General features: G+C 40.2%; 1 protein-coding gene across 1 annotated transcript in view; it reads right to left on the bottom strand.

Annotated features, from left to right (window-relative positions):
• The window catches only part of BVES (blood vessel epicardial substance), a 33,178-nt gene extending 19,803 nt beyond the window's left edge, over nucleotides 1-13,375 (bottom strand). Inside the window, exons 1-6 of the mRNA XM_037159058.2 lie at nucleotides 13,207-13,375; nucleotides 12,634-12,772; nucleotides 9,107-9,343; nucleotides 6,567-6,691; nucleotides 3,342-3,529; nucleotides 2,377-2,485 (exon numbers count right to left, since the gene is read on the bottom strand). Of these exons, the coding sequence (XP_037014953.1) occupies nucleotides 2,377-2,485; nucleotides 3,342-3,529; nucleotides 6,567-6,691; nucleotides 9,107-9,332 (648 nt within the window). The 5' untranslated portion in view covers nucleotides 9,333-9,343; nucleotides 12,634-12,772; nucleotides 13,207-13,375. The remainder of the gene's footprint in view (nucleotides 1-2,376; nucleotides 2,486-3,341; nucleotides 3,530-6,566; nucleotides 6,692-9,106; nucleotides 9,344-12,633; nucleotides 12,773-13,206) is intronic.
• Between the last annotated feature and the right edge of the window lie 1,972 nt (nucleotides 13,376-15,347).

Below are 15,347 nucleotides of genomic sequence, written 5' to 3'. Positions count from 1 at the left end.
TATATTCCAGTGGAAGAAGCCATAATAAGTAAGAACATATAACAAAAAAGATAAGATTTATAGGATGAGACGTGTAAGGTCAACTCCAGTCCTTAGGAGTTCCCAGAAACAGTAGGAGTTCCCAGAACAGGTGCAAGGCGCCTGAATAATATCCACGGGAGTGATTAGAGGAAGCTGAGCCCTGGGTATTCACGGCAGCCCAGCCATGCCTGTAAGGGCTGAAGAAAGGCTTTGCAGAGTTGAGGTGCCTTCACTGTGCAAAGATTTTATCCATGACTTTGGAAAATATAATTCACGTACAATGGGACAAAAAGTTTAAAAGGAGCTGGAAAGCATCCAGGAGAAGAGAAGAAGAAATTGTATCCAGGTGACAATTAAGGCATTTAGAACTTCTTTTCAACCATTTTAATAACCTCATTTCCACGGAGGCAATGATACTTTTAATATGATAATATAATTTACTTAGCAAATCCATTTCTTCTGGTTGAAAAATTCTTTAAACATGTTTAAATTATTATTAAATTCAAACTTAATAATAGTATTCTAATAATAAGCTATCACAGCAGTATGTAGGAGTAACTTACAAGTCCGTAAGAGCAGGTACTTAGTTGGAAGTGGGTAGTTAATGATTTCCTGCCACAACAGTCTGGTAAAACATATTTTAATGAGGAATTTTTATAAGTCAATACTGAGACATTTAAAGCTCTGTAAAATAAATTTGCTTCTTGAGTTAGTAGGGTACCTCAGCAGTGCCATGTGTGACTTCTTGGGAAGAATCTCACTGATACTACTACACACACAGAAACAGACGCAACAGACAAAAGTCGGGCTTTGGAAAAAGAAAACTGTAAGGAGGTCGGAAGAAAGAAGGACAGAGGAAGGAACTGGCCCCATTCTAGTTTGCAGACGATGGTGATCATGGAGACAACAGGAACATAAACCTCAGTGCACAGCTGACTCTGGTAAGCACAAGATGAAAATCAGAGGGGCCGGGATATAGCATTTGCTTTCTTCTGCAGCTTAAGCTCAACCAGCTTGGGAGCAGCATTGCAGCCAGCTAGTGGACTTCTCTGAGATCCTCTAGTAAGTGTACATCCCTTTAACGAGTCATGCTGTTCGTGGGAGCAGGGCTAAGCAGTGTGTCTGTAAAATGCCCTTTGATCTCCATGCAGCATCCCAACCAAATGGAACAGCATCTCAAAATGAGACAAAAATAATCCATCCTCGAGAATCACTGGCTCTTCCTCCCTCAGGCAGTAACACTCCCTTCTACCCCGTTTCTAAACCTACGGAGACAGGCTTACCCTCCTGCCCATACGCAACCCTGTTCAGAGGGTCTTCCCTTACTGCTGTGCGTCTAGAGGCTGGGACTACAGGAAGCTGTCACCCACTTCCTTGGTGACTTCCTTACCAAGAATGAGGAAGTAGAATAGGAGGGTGGGCACTTACAGAAAGAGTCACAACTAAGTGCCACAGCACACAGCAACTTTTTTCAAGGTACAAAAAAATCATGCTGAGTAGTCCATGTTCAAATTGTTATAACTATGAAAAACCTCATTCTTTGCCCTCAAATACATCCATTAAATATAAAAGAGTAAAGTGATTAGATTTGCACGATGATTTTCAACAACATAAATTTCCTAGGGCAAAGCCCATTTTCCATTTTTCCCCAGTAAAAGTAACCAGTTACACGTTTTAGGGACACTGATTATTCACCTCTAACATTTTCCTTCTTCCTGTAATAAACGCATTAGATGTTTTCCATGGAAAATTATAAAAATTCAAACAGGCAAAAAGAAAGAAAACAAAAAAGCAATCAAACTCAACAAACCAAGTAACTGTGTTAACACTTGACCAAAAGCGCTCACCAAACAAATTAGGATAGATCTTTCTGGACTTCTTTTGTGCACAGATATTCACTATTCAAAGTCATATAAAAATGAGATCATGCTGTATATACCACACAGTAAACTCTTTTTTCAATAAATCGTGGTCACGTTCTATATCCTATGAAATTTAATGAGACATAAACCAGTTTCAATCTTTGTAAAAATCATGCCAGATTTTAAAATCTTATCACAAAAAAATATATATAACTGTATGGTAATGAATGTTAACTAGACTGATTGGGGTGTCATTTTGCAATATATACAAATATTGGACCATTATGTTGTATACCTGAAACAAATATAATGTTACACATCAAATATATCTCAATTTAGATGAGACCAGGAGTGTTCTGGGTGGTGTGGCTATAGACTCAAATATTTAATTGTTTGAGTCTAAATTGAGTCTACCTCAATTTAAAATAAATATATAAATAAAGTAAATAAGTAAATAAATAAAAACCAAAATAAAACCCAGGCCAAAACATACCTGGAATTTTTCACCTTTGTGCATCTGAGTTGATCTAAATTCAGGAGAATCTATAAAGGCACAGGGGTAAATGTTATGCAGAAAATGTCCTCTATAGGAGACCTTCATTCTGATAACAGAAATTAACGTTAATAAGTGTATAATATTTCACAAACAACATAACAATCCTTAAAGTCCTCATAATCTTATGGGCTTGTATTTTGTACTAAAGTTTTAAAGACTCCACAGATGACTGACATAATTAAAAGTACTTCCTGAAGATAACTATTTATTTCAAAATAAATTTCACCAACAATAAGACAGGTTCCAGTACCGAGCCAGACATATGCCTTCCCACGGGTGTCTTTGCTCTTACATCTACTTCAGTAACTACATCCAAACTCAGACACTTCTGAGAGAGAAAGGGCAGTAGTAATTATTATGCCAGAACAATATACAATCTTTCTCTCCAGAAAACCGATACTCCTAGAAGTTATATTTGTGATATTCAACAAATAATCACCTCTGAAACACAAACAAGTTTCTTGAACTTCAATGCCTACTTTAAACCTACTTCAATTTTGACTCATAACTTTAAAAGATTTATTTACGAATTAGAGAGAGAATGATTTGCTGTTCTACCCATTTATACATTCATTGGTTGCCTCCTAGATGTGCTCTGACTGAGGATGAACCCACAACCTTGGTGTATCTGGACAAAGCTCTAACCAACTTAGCTACTTAGCCAGGGCATGACTCATTAACTTTAAATAAAAGGTCAAAAAAGATTAACAAGGTTTACAATTGAAAATCCTGACACATACAAGACTGAGAGCAGCAAATTCTACATAACTAATATGTTGGTCTGTAGCATTTCAAAATGCAGTCATAAAAGGAGAGTTCACCACCAACAAACTCTCAGACCACTTCCCCCAATACTCCCTCCCATTCACGTCCTGCCCAGAGACCACGAGAAGATCACTTACTTTCCCTTCAGGAGAATACTCAGGCGGTCATCAACGGAGGTTTTATCCTCTACAGCATAAGTCTGGTCCTTTTTCAAGGTTTGGATCATACAAAACTGTCCAGTTAATCTTCTGAACAACTCTGGAGGCACACGGAGTGGTTCAAATAACCGCCGGTAGATGCCATTGAGTTCCTTTTCAATCTTCACCTAAAATGCAGCAATGACAAGAAGCCGTACAAATGCAGCAACACCAAAACACTGGCTTCCGTGGTCTATGATTTAGAGAGTAAATTTGTAATATGTACCATCACCCTTCCGTATCTCAGTCAATGGAATCTTACACAGAGGGTAAGTAAGTGGTGATAGAAGTCTCGACGCTAAAAGAGCACTTCTGCAGTTAAACGGATCGGACAGCTGATGGGGAAGGCTTGCACTATTGATTCCATCTCTTCCCAAGTGCTACAAAGCAACTCTGAATGTTGTTACAGCATTCACCTTCCCACTCTTAGTATTTTTTATCATTAACACAAAACCTTTTCATTTTTAGGACAACATTGTTTTGCAGAAATTACACTAACTTGAAAATATTTAGCAAGAAAATAAACACACAAAATTGGAATCTACATGGGAACACATTTATGAAAATGCACACATCAAGTGTTCTACCTACATGTAATGATCATTTAATGCACCAGTACAGGAAAACAAGCATCCACAGCTGCAATCACTGCTTCCCATCTATTCCGGAGCAAAGTGCAGCGTGTAAAAAGGTTTCAGGGTAGCAACGTCATCCTAAGCTAAAATAGAACCTGTAGACTAGGGAACCACTAGTGAGAAAGGCTGGCTACTGGAAGAAGGGAAAAGCGAAATGGCTCAGCTGGCTCTGTTGCCAGACAATCGAGGCTCAGGTCACATCCACCTTCGGGCCCAGCATTAGTGTGGGAAAGCTGGACTGCGCGTATCAAAGAACTTTGGGGTTTAAGTGATCATCAGTCCCAACGAAATCTATGGCAGTCACACAGTGAAGCTTAAAGACCCGGAGGATGAGAGCTGCTCAGAGGTCAAGGCAGCCTTTGCAGTGTTCTTACTTGTCCTGCTGTTTCATTGTAACAAAAAAAAATTATACATTTTCTTAAAGTAGGTTTATAGTCTGAGAACAAGCAAAAGCTCAGACACTAAGTGATTTACTCACTAGATGCTACCATCACATTGGCAACTTCTAAACCTTCTGTTCAAAACTTGGGGTTACTTGCAACCCCAAGTAATCCTCATTATTCCAACCATCTACCTCCTCCACTGCAGAGCGGCAGTAATGAGTGTTTAAAATAACTTATTCACAAATAAGTCTCACTTCCAGTAGGTACACTAGCCAGTGTGGCACAGTAATGAATACACAAACTGAAAAATCTGTTGACTCATATTCATACTCTGCTCATCCTGCAAGTCTTAGCTCAAGTCCTAATTCCTTCATGACGCACCTTCAATTCTTCTCTTCGAACGCGTCCACTCACCAAATGTGCTTTTTGAGCACGCATTATGTGCCACGCATGGTTGAAAGGGAGTACAATGGTAAGTGTGGTGTATCTCCCAACTATTTGCTGTTCCCACCTCCTGCAGGAGGATTATACATGCCTTTACCCCACCCTAGCCCCACATTATCGGGCGTGGCCATGGCACTGGCTGTGGCCAATAAAATGTGAGCAGAATGGACAGATGCCCCTTCTGAGCAGACATTTGAAGAGACACTGAGTGTTTCTCTCTTGTTCTCTTGTCCTCTCTCTGCTATGAGAATGCATGCCCAAATGGAACCCGCTACCTCAGCAGACAGCCTGAAATGAAGACGACACATGAAACAGTCACAGGGCCACACAGCTGCCAGTCTACACAGAAGGTGGGAGAGGAAAAAACCTGTTGCTGGTGTCTGTCACTGAGGTTTCTGGTTGTTCAATTTACAGCCTCTCTGGAGGCTGGCTGTATTTACAGCATAACACAGAGAAAAACTAACACAACATGGAAAACAGACTGGGTTACAGTCTAGCCGAATGCCTATCACATATATATCATCTGTGTCATTCAAACTGTAATTCCCCATAAATTGTCCTGTTTTCTAACAGTTTTCCACACATATCTGGCCTTGAATGTAAGATTAGGGTAAGCATTGTATTTTTTACTTGATTGAATATTTGTGTGTGCTTTGGATAGTCAGTAAACCTGTATGAGGTGATTTCTAGGAGCCATGCTATTTTCCTATTCTATTGGTATCTTTTTGTTCGTGGTATGACCAAAGAAACACAGCAAGATAAATCAGCATTGAAAAGAAAAAGTTAAATCCTTGTGTTTTGATGACAACTCACTAAAGATGATGAAATCTTTAAATGAATATTTTGGGCATAAGAAAAAAACACCATCATTAATTTAAAAACCAGCATGAGGCCCAGCTGGATCCTGGACACCGAAAGGCTGTGCAGGTTTGGTCCCCAGGAAGGGTGAGGAGGGGAGGCAACCAATTGATGCTTCTCTCTCCCACCAGTGTTTTTTCCCCTCCCTCTCTACTTTCCTCTCTAAATATATCCTGGGTGAGGATTAAAAAAAAAAACAACTAGCAAAGCCCTGGCTGGTGTAGCTCAGTGGATTGAGCACAGGCTGCCAATCAGAGGGTTGCCAGTTTGATTCTCAGTCAGGGCACATGCCTGGGTTGCAGGCTAGGTCCCCAGTGGGGGCCACCTGAGAGGCAACCACACATTGATGTTTCTCTCCCTCTCTTCCTCCCTCCCTTCCTCTCGCTCGCTAAAAATAAACTAACAAACAAATAATTAATTAATAAACTTGATTTATTAAGAAAAATTAGCATGAAAAATATTGCATGAGCTATTTGTAAATCGCTTGTATATTTATAGAAGTTGCCTATGAATAATTTTATAACTAGGCAAAGATATTCTTTAGTGACACTTGAATATCAACAAGGAAATGATGAAGTTATGTCAAGAAAGAGACAATATTGTCACGCTGCTTCCTGTCTAAACTGCCCTAATGATTTAAAAAAGTTTAAAAGCCTCATCTGCAGAACACATTGCATGGTGTTCACATGTTTCACGTCCAGGCGCGTTGTAAACAGACGGCCTCATCTGCAATGATATTGAAGGGACTGAAAATGTCAGATGCTCATTGTCAAGTCTGAACAAAGTACTCTAAAAGCTTCTTAGCTTTAAAATCTCTTCCTCACTAATTAACTTTAAGTAATTACCGGTCTCTTCTTGTACAAAAGATATGAGAGATGCAGAATGTTGACACTGAGGAACACGGAGTTCCAGACCATGACATCCAGGGCGCATCGGTAGAGAGTGGCCCAGACAATGTAAAGGGAGCATCCTGTTGAAAAAATGAAACGTTAGATGTTCAGAAAAGCTTCAGTGCGAAGCTTAATAAATTTGTAAAATAAACCAAACACATTCTAAAAATGCATAAGCCAAATGTCCCATTAAGTTTCATTTTGGTTTTTTGTCTGATTATGAAAAAAGAAAAACATGCTTTCTTGCCGAAAATTTGTAGGTAGAGCATATTTTTTAAATAAGGAAAAAATCCATAATTCTATCACTTAAAGAAAACCAATATTGATATTTAATACTTTAGTCTCTATGCATTTTTACCTGATGGCAAAACTACCGTATATAATTTTAAAACCTACTCTTTTACTTATGGCAGCAATATTCCCATTGTATTAAAAACTCTCTGTGTATGTAGTTTTTAACAACTAGAACTGATTATACCATAATTTATTCAACCATCTTCCTATTGGTGGACAGATGAGACTTGTATGAGTTGTCATTTTTGATAAGCAGCCAAAACATCTTTATATGTAAAAATTGATGTTTTTGTGGCTCTTTGCTTTGGGTGGTTTACTTGACAGTGAGTCCAGGGAGTGAACTTCAGTGCTTTTGATGACATTGAAGAATCATTTTCCAGCAATTTGCAATCCTACTAGTTGAGAATGCCAGTATCACGCTGTCAATTTTATAAAATTTGAAAACTCTTAATTTGATAGTAAGGAGTTTTATATAATTTGTATAATTATATTTTGCATTTCCCTGACTTTGGTGAGTTTGGACTACTTTACCCAAATCTTCTGACCATCCTGATTTTCACTTGGTGGTTACCCATTCATCTATGAGAGTCTTCCTAGTTTTTCTTTTTGATTCTTACTTTAAATAAAATAGCAAAAGCTTCTTTTGATTAATTTTATGGTGAGAGCATCAATATACATTTCTAACTTAAAATAAAATGATCAATATGGTACATATCAATAACACAGACATAAAAGCTAACCTCATGTTTAAAAGTTATTCATTTGCAATTTTTTATTTCCTCAGATTAATCTGAGGCAGCTGAATAACAGCATAAAATGTAAAGTTTTAAATGTTCTTTAAATATTTCATGGCAAAATTTGAAAAAAAAAATTACTTAAATGAGACAAGGTAACATAATGGAAAGGCCAAAGCAATGGGGGAGGAGCAGAATTACAGTCCCAGTCAGGCCAGGACCGTAGTTTTGGGTGAGTCATTCAACATAGTCAGGCCTCGGTTTCTTCATTATGTGTTGGACTAAATGATCTCTTTGGTTCATTCCACCTCCAAAACTCTGTCTTCAAATTTATAGTTAGCTTTTGATTTTGTAATGTATATTATTATTTTTCCATTCAACACGCTGGTCCCTCTTCCCTGGTCATTTCATGTCATCATTCATATGTACAATAAGCTACTCTTTGTTCTCTCTAAACATGCTGAATTTCCTTCTCCTCTGTGCCTTTACCTGCATACCACATATTCTGATACTCAAAGAAATTCTCATCTCCCAAAAGCCAGCTCCAATGCCGTTTCCTTAGGGAAACCCTGCTCCACCGTTCTTGCTAAGCCTATCATTCTCCATTGCTCCCTGACACGGAGTACGCCTGCATCGCGTGTGACCACCCATCTGTTTTTCTCCAGCCCCCAAAAGAGTGTCTTCCTCAAGGATGGAGAGCATCTTCTTCAATTTTTGTCTGACCTAATACAGGTGCTCAAAAATGCACCTGAATGAATGAATCATTAGGGAAATAATCACAGAGTAATTTCCCAAGAATCATGGGCTCAAATAATAAATCTGATTGTTTAATCCTTTGAGGTGAATCAATTTAATCTGCGTCATCAGGGTTACTGGGGCCAAAAAAAAAGTTTTATTTAAACTGTGTGTCTGGGTAATTGCTCTTGCTCCTAACATTGCTTTGCTGCCATATCAAGTGTATGCCTGTTCAAATAGTAATATTTAAGACTATGTAGTACTGACTATGTGTCAGGTTCTATTATAAGTCAAATGTGCACACACACTCATTTAATATTCACAACAACCCTAGGTGGTGGTATTATTTTTACCCTATTTGACATAGGGAAACTGAGGTATAGAAAGGTTAAATCACTTGCTCCAGTTACATAGTTAGCAAGTGTTGGGACTAGGATTCAAATCACACAATCTGGCGCCAAAATCAACACTTCTACACGCGAATGGATTTTCTGATATCTGGGGAATCTAAACAGCATATGAAAAACATACAAAGGTTTAGCTAAAGTAAGGGAACAGTATGGCACGTGAAGGCCTATGTTCCAAGTTACCTGATACACAGCTAATTCAGTGACAAAGACATATTTTTGGTACGCTGCAGATCTGAGAAGGAATTCTCTAAAGCTCTCAGTACAAATCCCGCCTGATGCCAGCTACAGAAAAGTTGCATAGAATCTCAATCAGGTATCTTACCTATAGCTAACATCCCTCTAAGAAGTATCATATGGAGCTGAAGAGTAGTTGGAATAATCAACCCGACTGCAAAAAAAACATTTGCTACATGAAAAACTAGATGATGTATCTCTCTCCAGTTTTCACAAGTTGTCTCATTGGAAGGCACAGATATAATACTTCCTAACTCAGGTGTAAAACCTATTGCTGTTGATTCTGCCAATGGGCTGGACTCGGTGTAATTCATCTTGAAAAGTCCTGTAAAAACAAATAATAGGACAATCATAAAAATGACAGCTGTATCTTATCACCCTGATAGATGTTATACCAACATTGTTTCTGCAGATAAACATTGGTAAATAGAGTTCTCTGTGGCTAATGAGTTACCAGGGGTGTCAAGCTCATTTTCACCAGGGGCCCCATTGGCCTTGAGATTGTCTTCAGAGAGCTGAACGTAATTTTAGGATTGTATAAATGTAACTACTCCCTAACTAGGGGCAAGGAGCTTGGCACTACCACCCAGTAGAAACAAGGTGGAGGGCTGAATTTGGTCTTCGGGCCTGGTGTTCGCCACGTGTGAGTTAGACCCAAGTCCAAACCCCAGCTCTGGCACATACTGAATCCTTATTTGTTAAATAATTATAATAATACCTCATCTGATGTTATGACTAATATTTGTCTCTACCATTAAATGAGATAGAATACATAAAATATTTAGCATAACACACTATTCTCTGATATACATGTGTGTACATATGCATATCTACCTATCTGTAATACTATTTATCTGTATATAAACATACATGATGGTGAGAGAAAATGGAAGGGTGGAATTAGCTAGTCTGAAAGATAAGTGCTGATGTTCATGATCTACAACAATTACAGAGTATTTAATATAGTTTTCCGCCATATTTCCAATAGTGACACTAAATATAAAAACAGGAAGAATAACTGGAATAACTGATCTTTTGAAAAACTTAAGAAAAAAGAACAACCTCATATTTAAATATGAAGACAGGATATTTAGAAGGTTCTAGTTTTATATTGTTGTTCACTTATAGATATAAAGAAAGATATAACATTTACTCCTTTTAGTGTTTAATTTAAATCTCTACTTTCTTTCCCATAAAAATCCTAGTTGGCTGCATTTCACAAATTGAAAAGTAATAAACTTCCATTTTACTTACATGTAGGTCATAAATATACATTTAACTATTTAATATTAAAATCTGTAGGAAATACATGTCAAAGAATATGTATTTTACATAAAGTGGCACTACTTTCTGACCATATTACCTATCCTCCAACTCTGGTATTTAAAAAGCCATACATTTCATACAGAGTTAGAACAATTTTACTTAGTAAAGACATGTATTCGACACTATAAGAAGCAATGGTATTAAATTTGAGGAACAAAAACTGTTTTTACTTATTTATACCTCTGGACAGATTAAAAAAACTTTTTTCTACTTTTCTGTTATTAATTATATGAATTGGTTCCTGAAGAAAACTATGTATATTTACAGAATAGGTTAATTATGGTGGTTCAAAAAAAGAATTCCAAATGGGAACCAAAAATACTTTTGAATTTAATTTAAAATATATATTTGTTTCCAAATAAGGTCAGTTAACCATACTTTTCCATTCACTTTTTTTGTCATACTAAAGGTTGTCAGTAGTAGGAATAATTGGCACAAGTTGGGCATGCTGAAAGGATGTTATTAGACACATGTGTAAAGAACTCCACACCTCTTAAGATGATTAAATACACACACACACACACACACACACACACACACACCAACTTACAAACTGTGAATGAAATGATCAAATTCATTAAAGATCTTTTTACCTAATTCTGAAATAGCTCATAAATACAAAAGAAATCTTGTATTGACTTAGATATTGATTTTCTGCAAAAGTAAAGAAATCATAAAAATTCAACTACTTTCCAAATGTTTGAATCAATAAAAATATAAGCCTACTGGGGTTGGGGAGAAGCATCATTATTTTAATAACTTATACAAATTTTGCTTTCAAGGACCAAACCAGAATGAATCTAATACTTTCTGCAGGACGGAGAATGATATTAAATGTCCTGTATCACTCATAAACTAACATCGATGTCAGCCTATGCATTAGCATCACATAAGCTAACAACGACTACCATTTCCATGGCACTTTAGAATGTGCTTCCACTCCCATTGTCCTATTTGTTCTTCTGACTACCCTATGGTCTCCTTGAGGCAGGGATGATGTCGTACGCATCCGTGTAGAGGATGCCAGAGTGAAGGCCATAGGAAAGGGACATAAACAATGGGGAACACAGCTTGAAATTGTTTTTCGGTCTTCCCAAACCTCAGCAATAAGGATAACAGAATCCTACCCTTCCTGAATTGAGAGACTTAGTGTCTATAGCACCAGCTCTGGGGAGCCCCCTAAGCCAGGGAAAATCTCTTCTGCCCCTTCTGTCTTCTTCTCTCTGGGAACAAAGGAGGCTGGGCCAGGTGGAACCTCTTTGAGTTTTAATAGCCTGCATCTCTAATACACATTTACATATACACCCCCCCAATCCACCGGGTTACACTTGTATTGCCAACTAAGTCACTGCAGTTCAATTTCAGGCTTTTAAATTTTCTGCAGGGGCACTAAAGGTACCAATTCCTGGTCCAAGAGAAATGATAGGAAAACTACAATCAACTAACCCAAGAACAAGGGAAATAATAATATAAATTTTTAAAAGGTGACATCATCCTACAACATATTTTGATACACTATGCCTTATTAAAGATATACATACAGTATATATATTTAAAATTCTATGTATTTTTACATTGTATATTAATTAATATTATATATCATTTATTTACTTGTATATTTATCTATTGTCTATTATTTGCCTATGTATCTTTACCTGTATGCCTATTTTGAAGTGTCAGTTACCTACTGTCAATAAATATTGATAGGATCTTGCCAGTATCAGTTCCCTTTGAACGGTATTCATGATAAAAGTGGTTTGCACTCAACTATCCTTACACAGAGAATGAGTGGGTCTAATGATGAAGATTAGACTGGTAAATTGATAAACGTTCAGGTTAATTTTGATTAAATTGCGAAAACTTTGCTTTCTTCTATTAGTTTTCAGGGTCTAATTCCTAAAACTACCTGTTTAGTAAAGTCCTGCTTATCTATTGGTTTTCAAATAGGTGTCTGCAGGGCTACAAAGCTAAATGCTGAAACTAACCTTAGCCTTGCACCGAACTATGAAAATGAAAAAGATAACAGCAGCGAGCAGAAGTCGTGCTAGTATAGTTATTCAGTTCATTCTGTCATTATAACTGAAGCTTTGTACATCTTCGGAATCCCAAAGGGCATTATGTCGTTGAGTCTTTTATCACTTAAAAACAAGCAGTTTCTATGACTTGTCTGGACAAGCGGTGTGTGTGTGTGTGTGTGTGTGTGTGTGTGTGTGTGTGTGTCTGTGTGTGTGGTGGGGGTAGTAGTGGCGAGGATCTCTAGCCTTCTCCGCCCGCAAAGGCCCCGCTCACCTGGTTCCTTAAAGGAGGGTCAGTGCCCACGGTTCTCCTCGACCCGAAGCTCTCGGACCACGAGAGACCGGGACTGAGCGCGGTGTTCCACCTCCACCTCGCACCACCGTACACCGCCTCCGAGCAGGACCCGGCGGCCCTACAGGGCGAGAGGAGGAGCCGTAGCGGTTCAGGGGCAGGGAACCCCCGGAGCCCAGCAGGAAGAGACAGGCCGAGGTCACCAGGATAAGCCCCGGGCAAAGCGCGGGAACCCGCACGCGAGGGGACCCGAGCGCCCGGGGACGCCGGCGCTCCCAAACCCGAGTTGCCGAAGCTGAGTCCGGAGGGTCTGTGGCCTCCGCGCCGACACCCGGGGAGAGGAGCGGCTTCCAAGGGCAGGGAACCCCGAGAGGGCGCGGCCGGCCAGGAGAGGGCGCGGCCGGGCGGCCGGGGCGCGGAGAGCACGCAGCCGCCGCCGGGACGGAGAAGTTCACAGCCGAGCGGGGACCCAACTTTCGCGTCCCGATTCAGCCCTGGGAGCGCGAGGCTGCACACCGCCGGGCTCTCGCTGGCGGCTGCGCCTCGGCTCCTTACCTGGCTTGTCCCCGGCGCCGGCCAAAGTTTGGGGCAGCCGCCAGCGGGGCGCAGGGACGCGGGTGCGCCGGTTCCACGGGCGCCCGAGGAGAGAGCCCGCGCCGATCGGTGGCTCCCCGGCTTGGGTGGGATCCCCGCGCGGGCAGTGCCTTTGACTAAAATAGGCATCGCCGCCGCGCGTCCGGGCCGGGGCCTCACCGCGCACGCGCCCGGCGCCCCCGCGTCCCCCGGCGGGCGGAGCCGGGGCTGCCACCGGACTCCCCCTCCGGCTCCGTGACCCGCACCGCCTAGGGCACAACGGTGGTCACTTTGAAACACCCGCTTCAGTCTTTCCTGGTTTCCTCCCGACTTCTCGAGTCTATCCTTGTTTGGGCACGAGTGGGGGGCGGCATCTTGGGACCGGCGGCGTCGGTCCTTTATACCGGGGGTACAACTCGAGCAGTAAAGTCCCAGCGGAGAGAGAAGTCAGGATAAGAAATGAGAACTATGATCTGCATTTCCCCTCAAAAGTCAAGCGACTCACTCCCATAACTCCTTTCTGGGACAGTCGCCTACAGCACGAGCAGGGAACGGCCAGGAGAGCACGCACTCCGTCTGAGCTTTCCCGCGGAGGCTGGCGGTTTGGTCCCCAGAAGCAGGACACCTCCCTCGGGGACTCGGCAGGGGCCGAGCAAGCCCGCCCCGCTGCTGCTGCTGCTGCTGCTGCTGCTGCTGCTGCCGCTGCTGTCGCCAAGCTGGAGACTTTTGACACCAGCCGCTTTCAAAGGAAAGTGTTTCCCCGAAATTTGCATTCCAGTTGCGTTGCAGGTCCCTCCATTATAAGCAAAGCTTCACCAAATTTGCCGCGTAAATTTGATATATTTGGGGCCTTAAATTGGAAAAGAAGATGTGAAAAGATGCTCCAATCAATCTTTACTGTTTATAGAGGACAACTATTTGGGTAAGACATGCAGGGCAAATTAATGAAGAGTTGGCATGAGGGGAGGGTTGGAGGACAAAAGAAGAAGGTTAGGTGGGCGTTCACAGTTCCCACACAAGGTCCCATTATGGGATAAAATTTGTGCCTGTTAGAGTCTGAGGTCCCTCGTGCGTGCCAAACATGCTCAAAATATACAAAAGACTATAGGTACAGTATAATGTAGCTAGGAGTGCCAAGTCTCACCCGTGAAGGGTCAGTTCAGCATTGGGTTCAATCACAGGCTGGACAGACCAGGTTTGAATTCTGCCTGTGCTACCAGCTACCTGTGTAACCTTGGGGAAGTTACTGGGCTTTACTATGCCTCAGTTTCTTCTTCTTTTGTTCTATGGGGCTGCTACTGCTGCTCCTGGTGACAACTGCAACTGTACCTCCTAGAATTATCTGAAGACTAATAGATTATTTTGTGTGTGTATGTATGTGTGTGTATATATATGTATACACACATATATGACTTAGAATGGCACATGATACATAGGTCTGTGTATATAAATATATGTTACAAAGCTCCTCTAACATGTTTGAAATTTGCTCTAACTACATAAGATTAGTTTCCAAGGCCATTTCTTCCAAGTATTTCTTTCTTGATGCTCTGCCAGCTATTTTGGTAGCTACCACTAAATACACTTTAGGATGCAGATGTACTGATAAATGTACACAAAGATTTTGCATGGATATTCATTGGAGTGTGACTTATATAATGAATCCTGGAAATAATCTAAATTCTAACATTAGGGAACTAAGTAAATTATAGGACATCCAAACAATCTTGTTATAAGCAACCATTAAAAACAGTTTATATAAAGATAATAGACATAATAATGTCTATTAATTTTATGGAAGAGAAGTCAGCAAATTATGGCCCAAAAGTCCAACCTTCTGCTGAATTATTTACAAACTGTGAGTTAAAAATGTGCATTTTTTAATAGTTTAAAAAATCAAAAGAAAAATAATATTTTATAACATGTGACAAATTATATAAAATTCAAGTTCAGAGACCATGAAGTTTAATTGGAACCAGCCACCTCGTTCATTTACAGTTGCTTTTGTGCTACAAACGCATCACTGAGGAGTTGCAACGGAAACCACATGACCTTGTTTGGCTTTTTGGCCTTTTTTTCCTCCCTTTTAATATTTTATTTATTTATTTATTAGAGAGAGGGGA

Source organism: Artibeus jamaicensis, unplaced genomic scaffold (assembly GCF_021234435.1).
Source record: "Artibeus jamaicensis isolate MK-2021 breed Jamaican fruit bat unplaced genomic scaffold, CSHL_Jam_final contig_387, whole genome shotgun sequence".
Classification (NCBI taxonomy): domain Eukaryota; kingdom Metazoa; phylum Chordata; class Mammalia; order Chiroptera; family Phyllostomidae; genus Artibeus; species Artibeus jamaicensis.
This window is presented reverse-complemented; position numbering and strand designations above follow the sequence as displayed.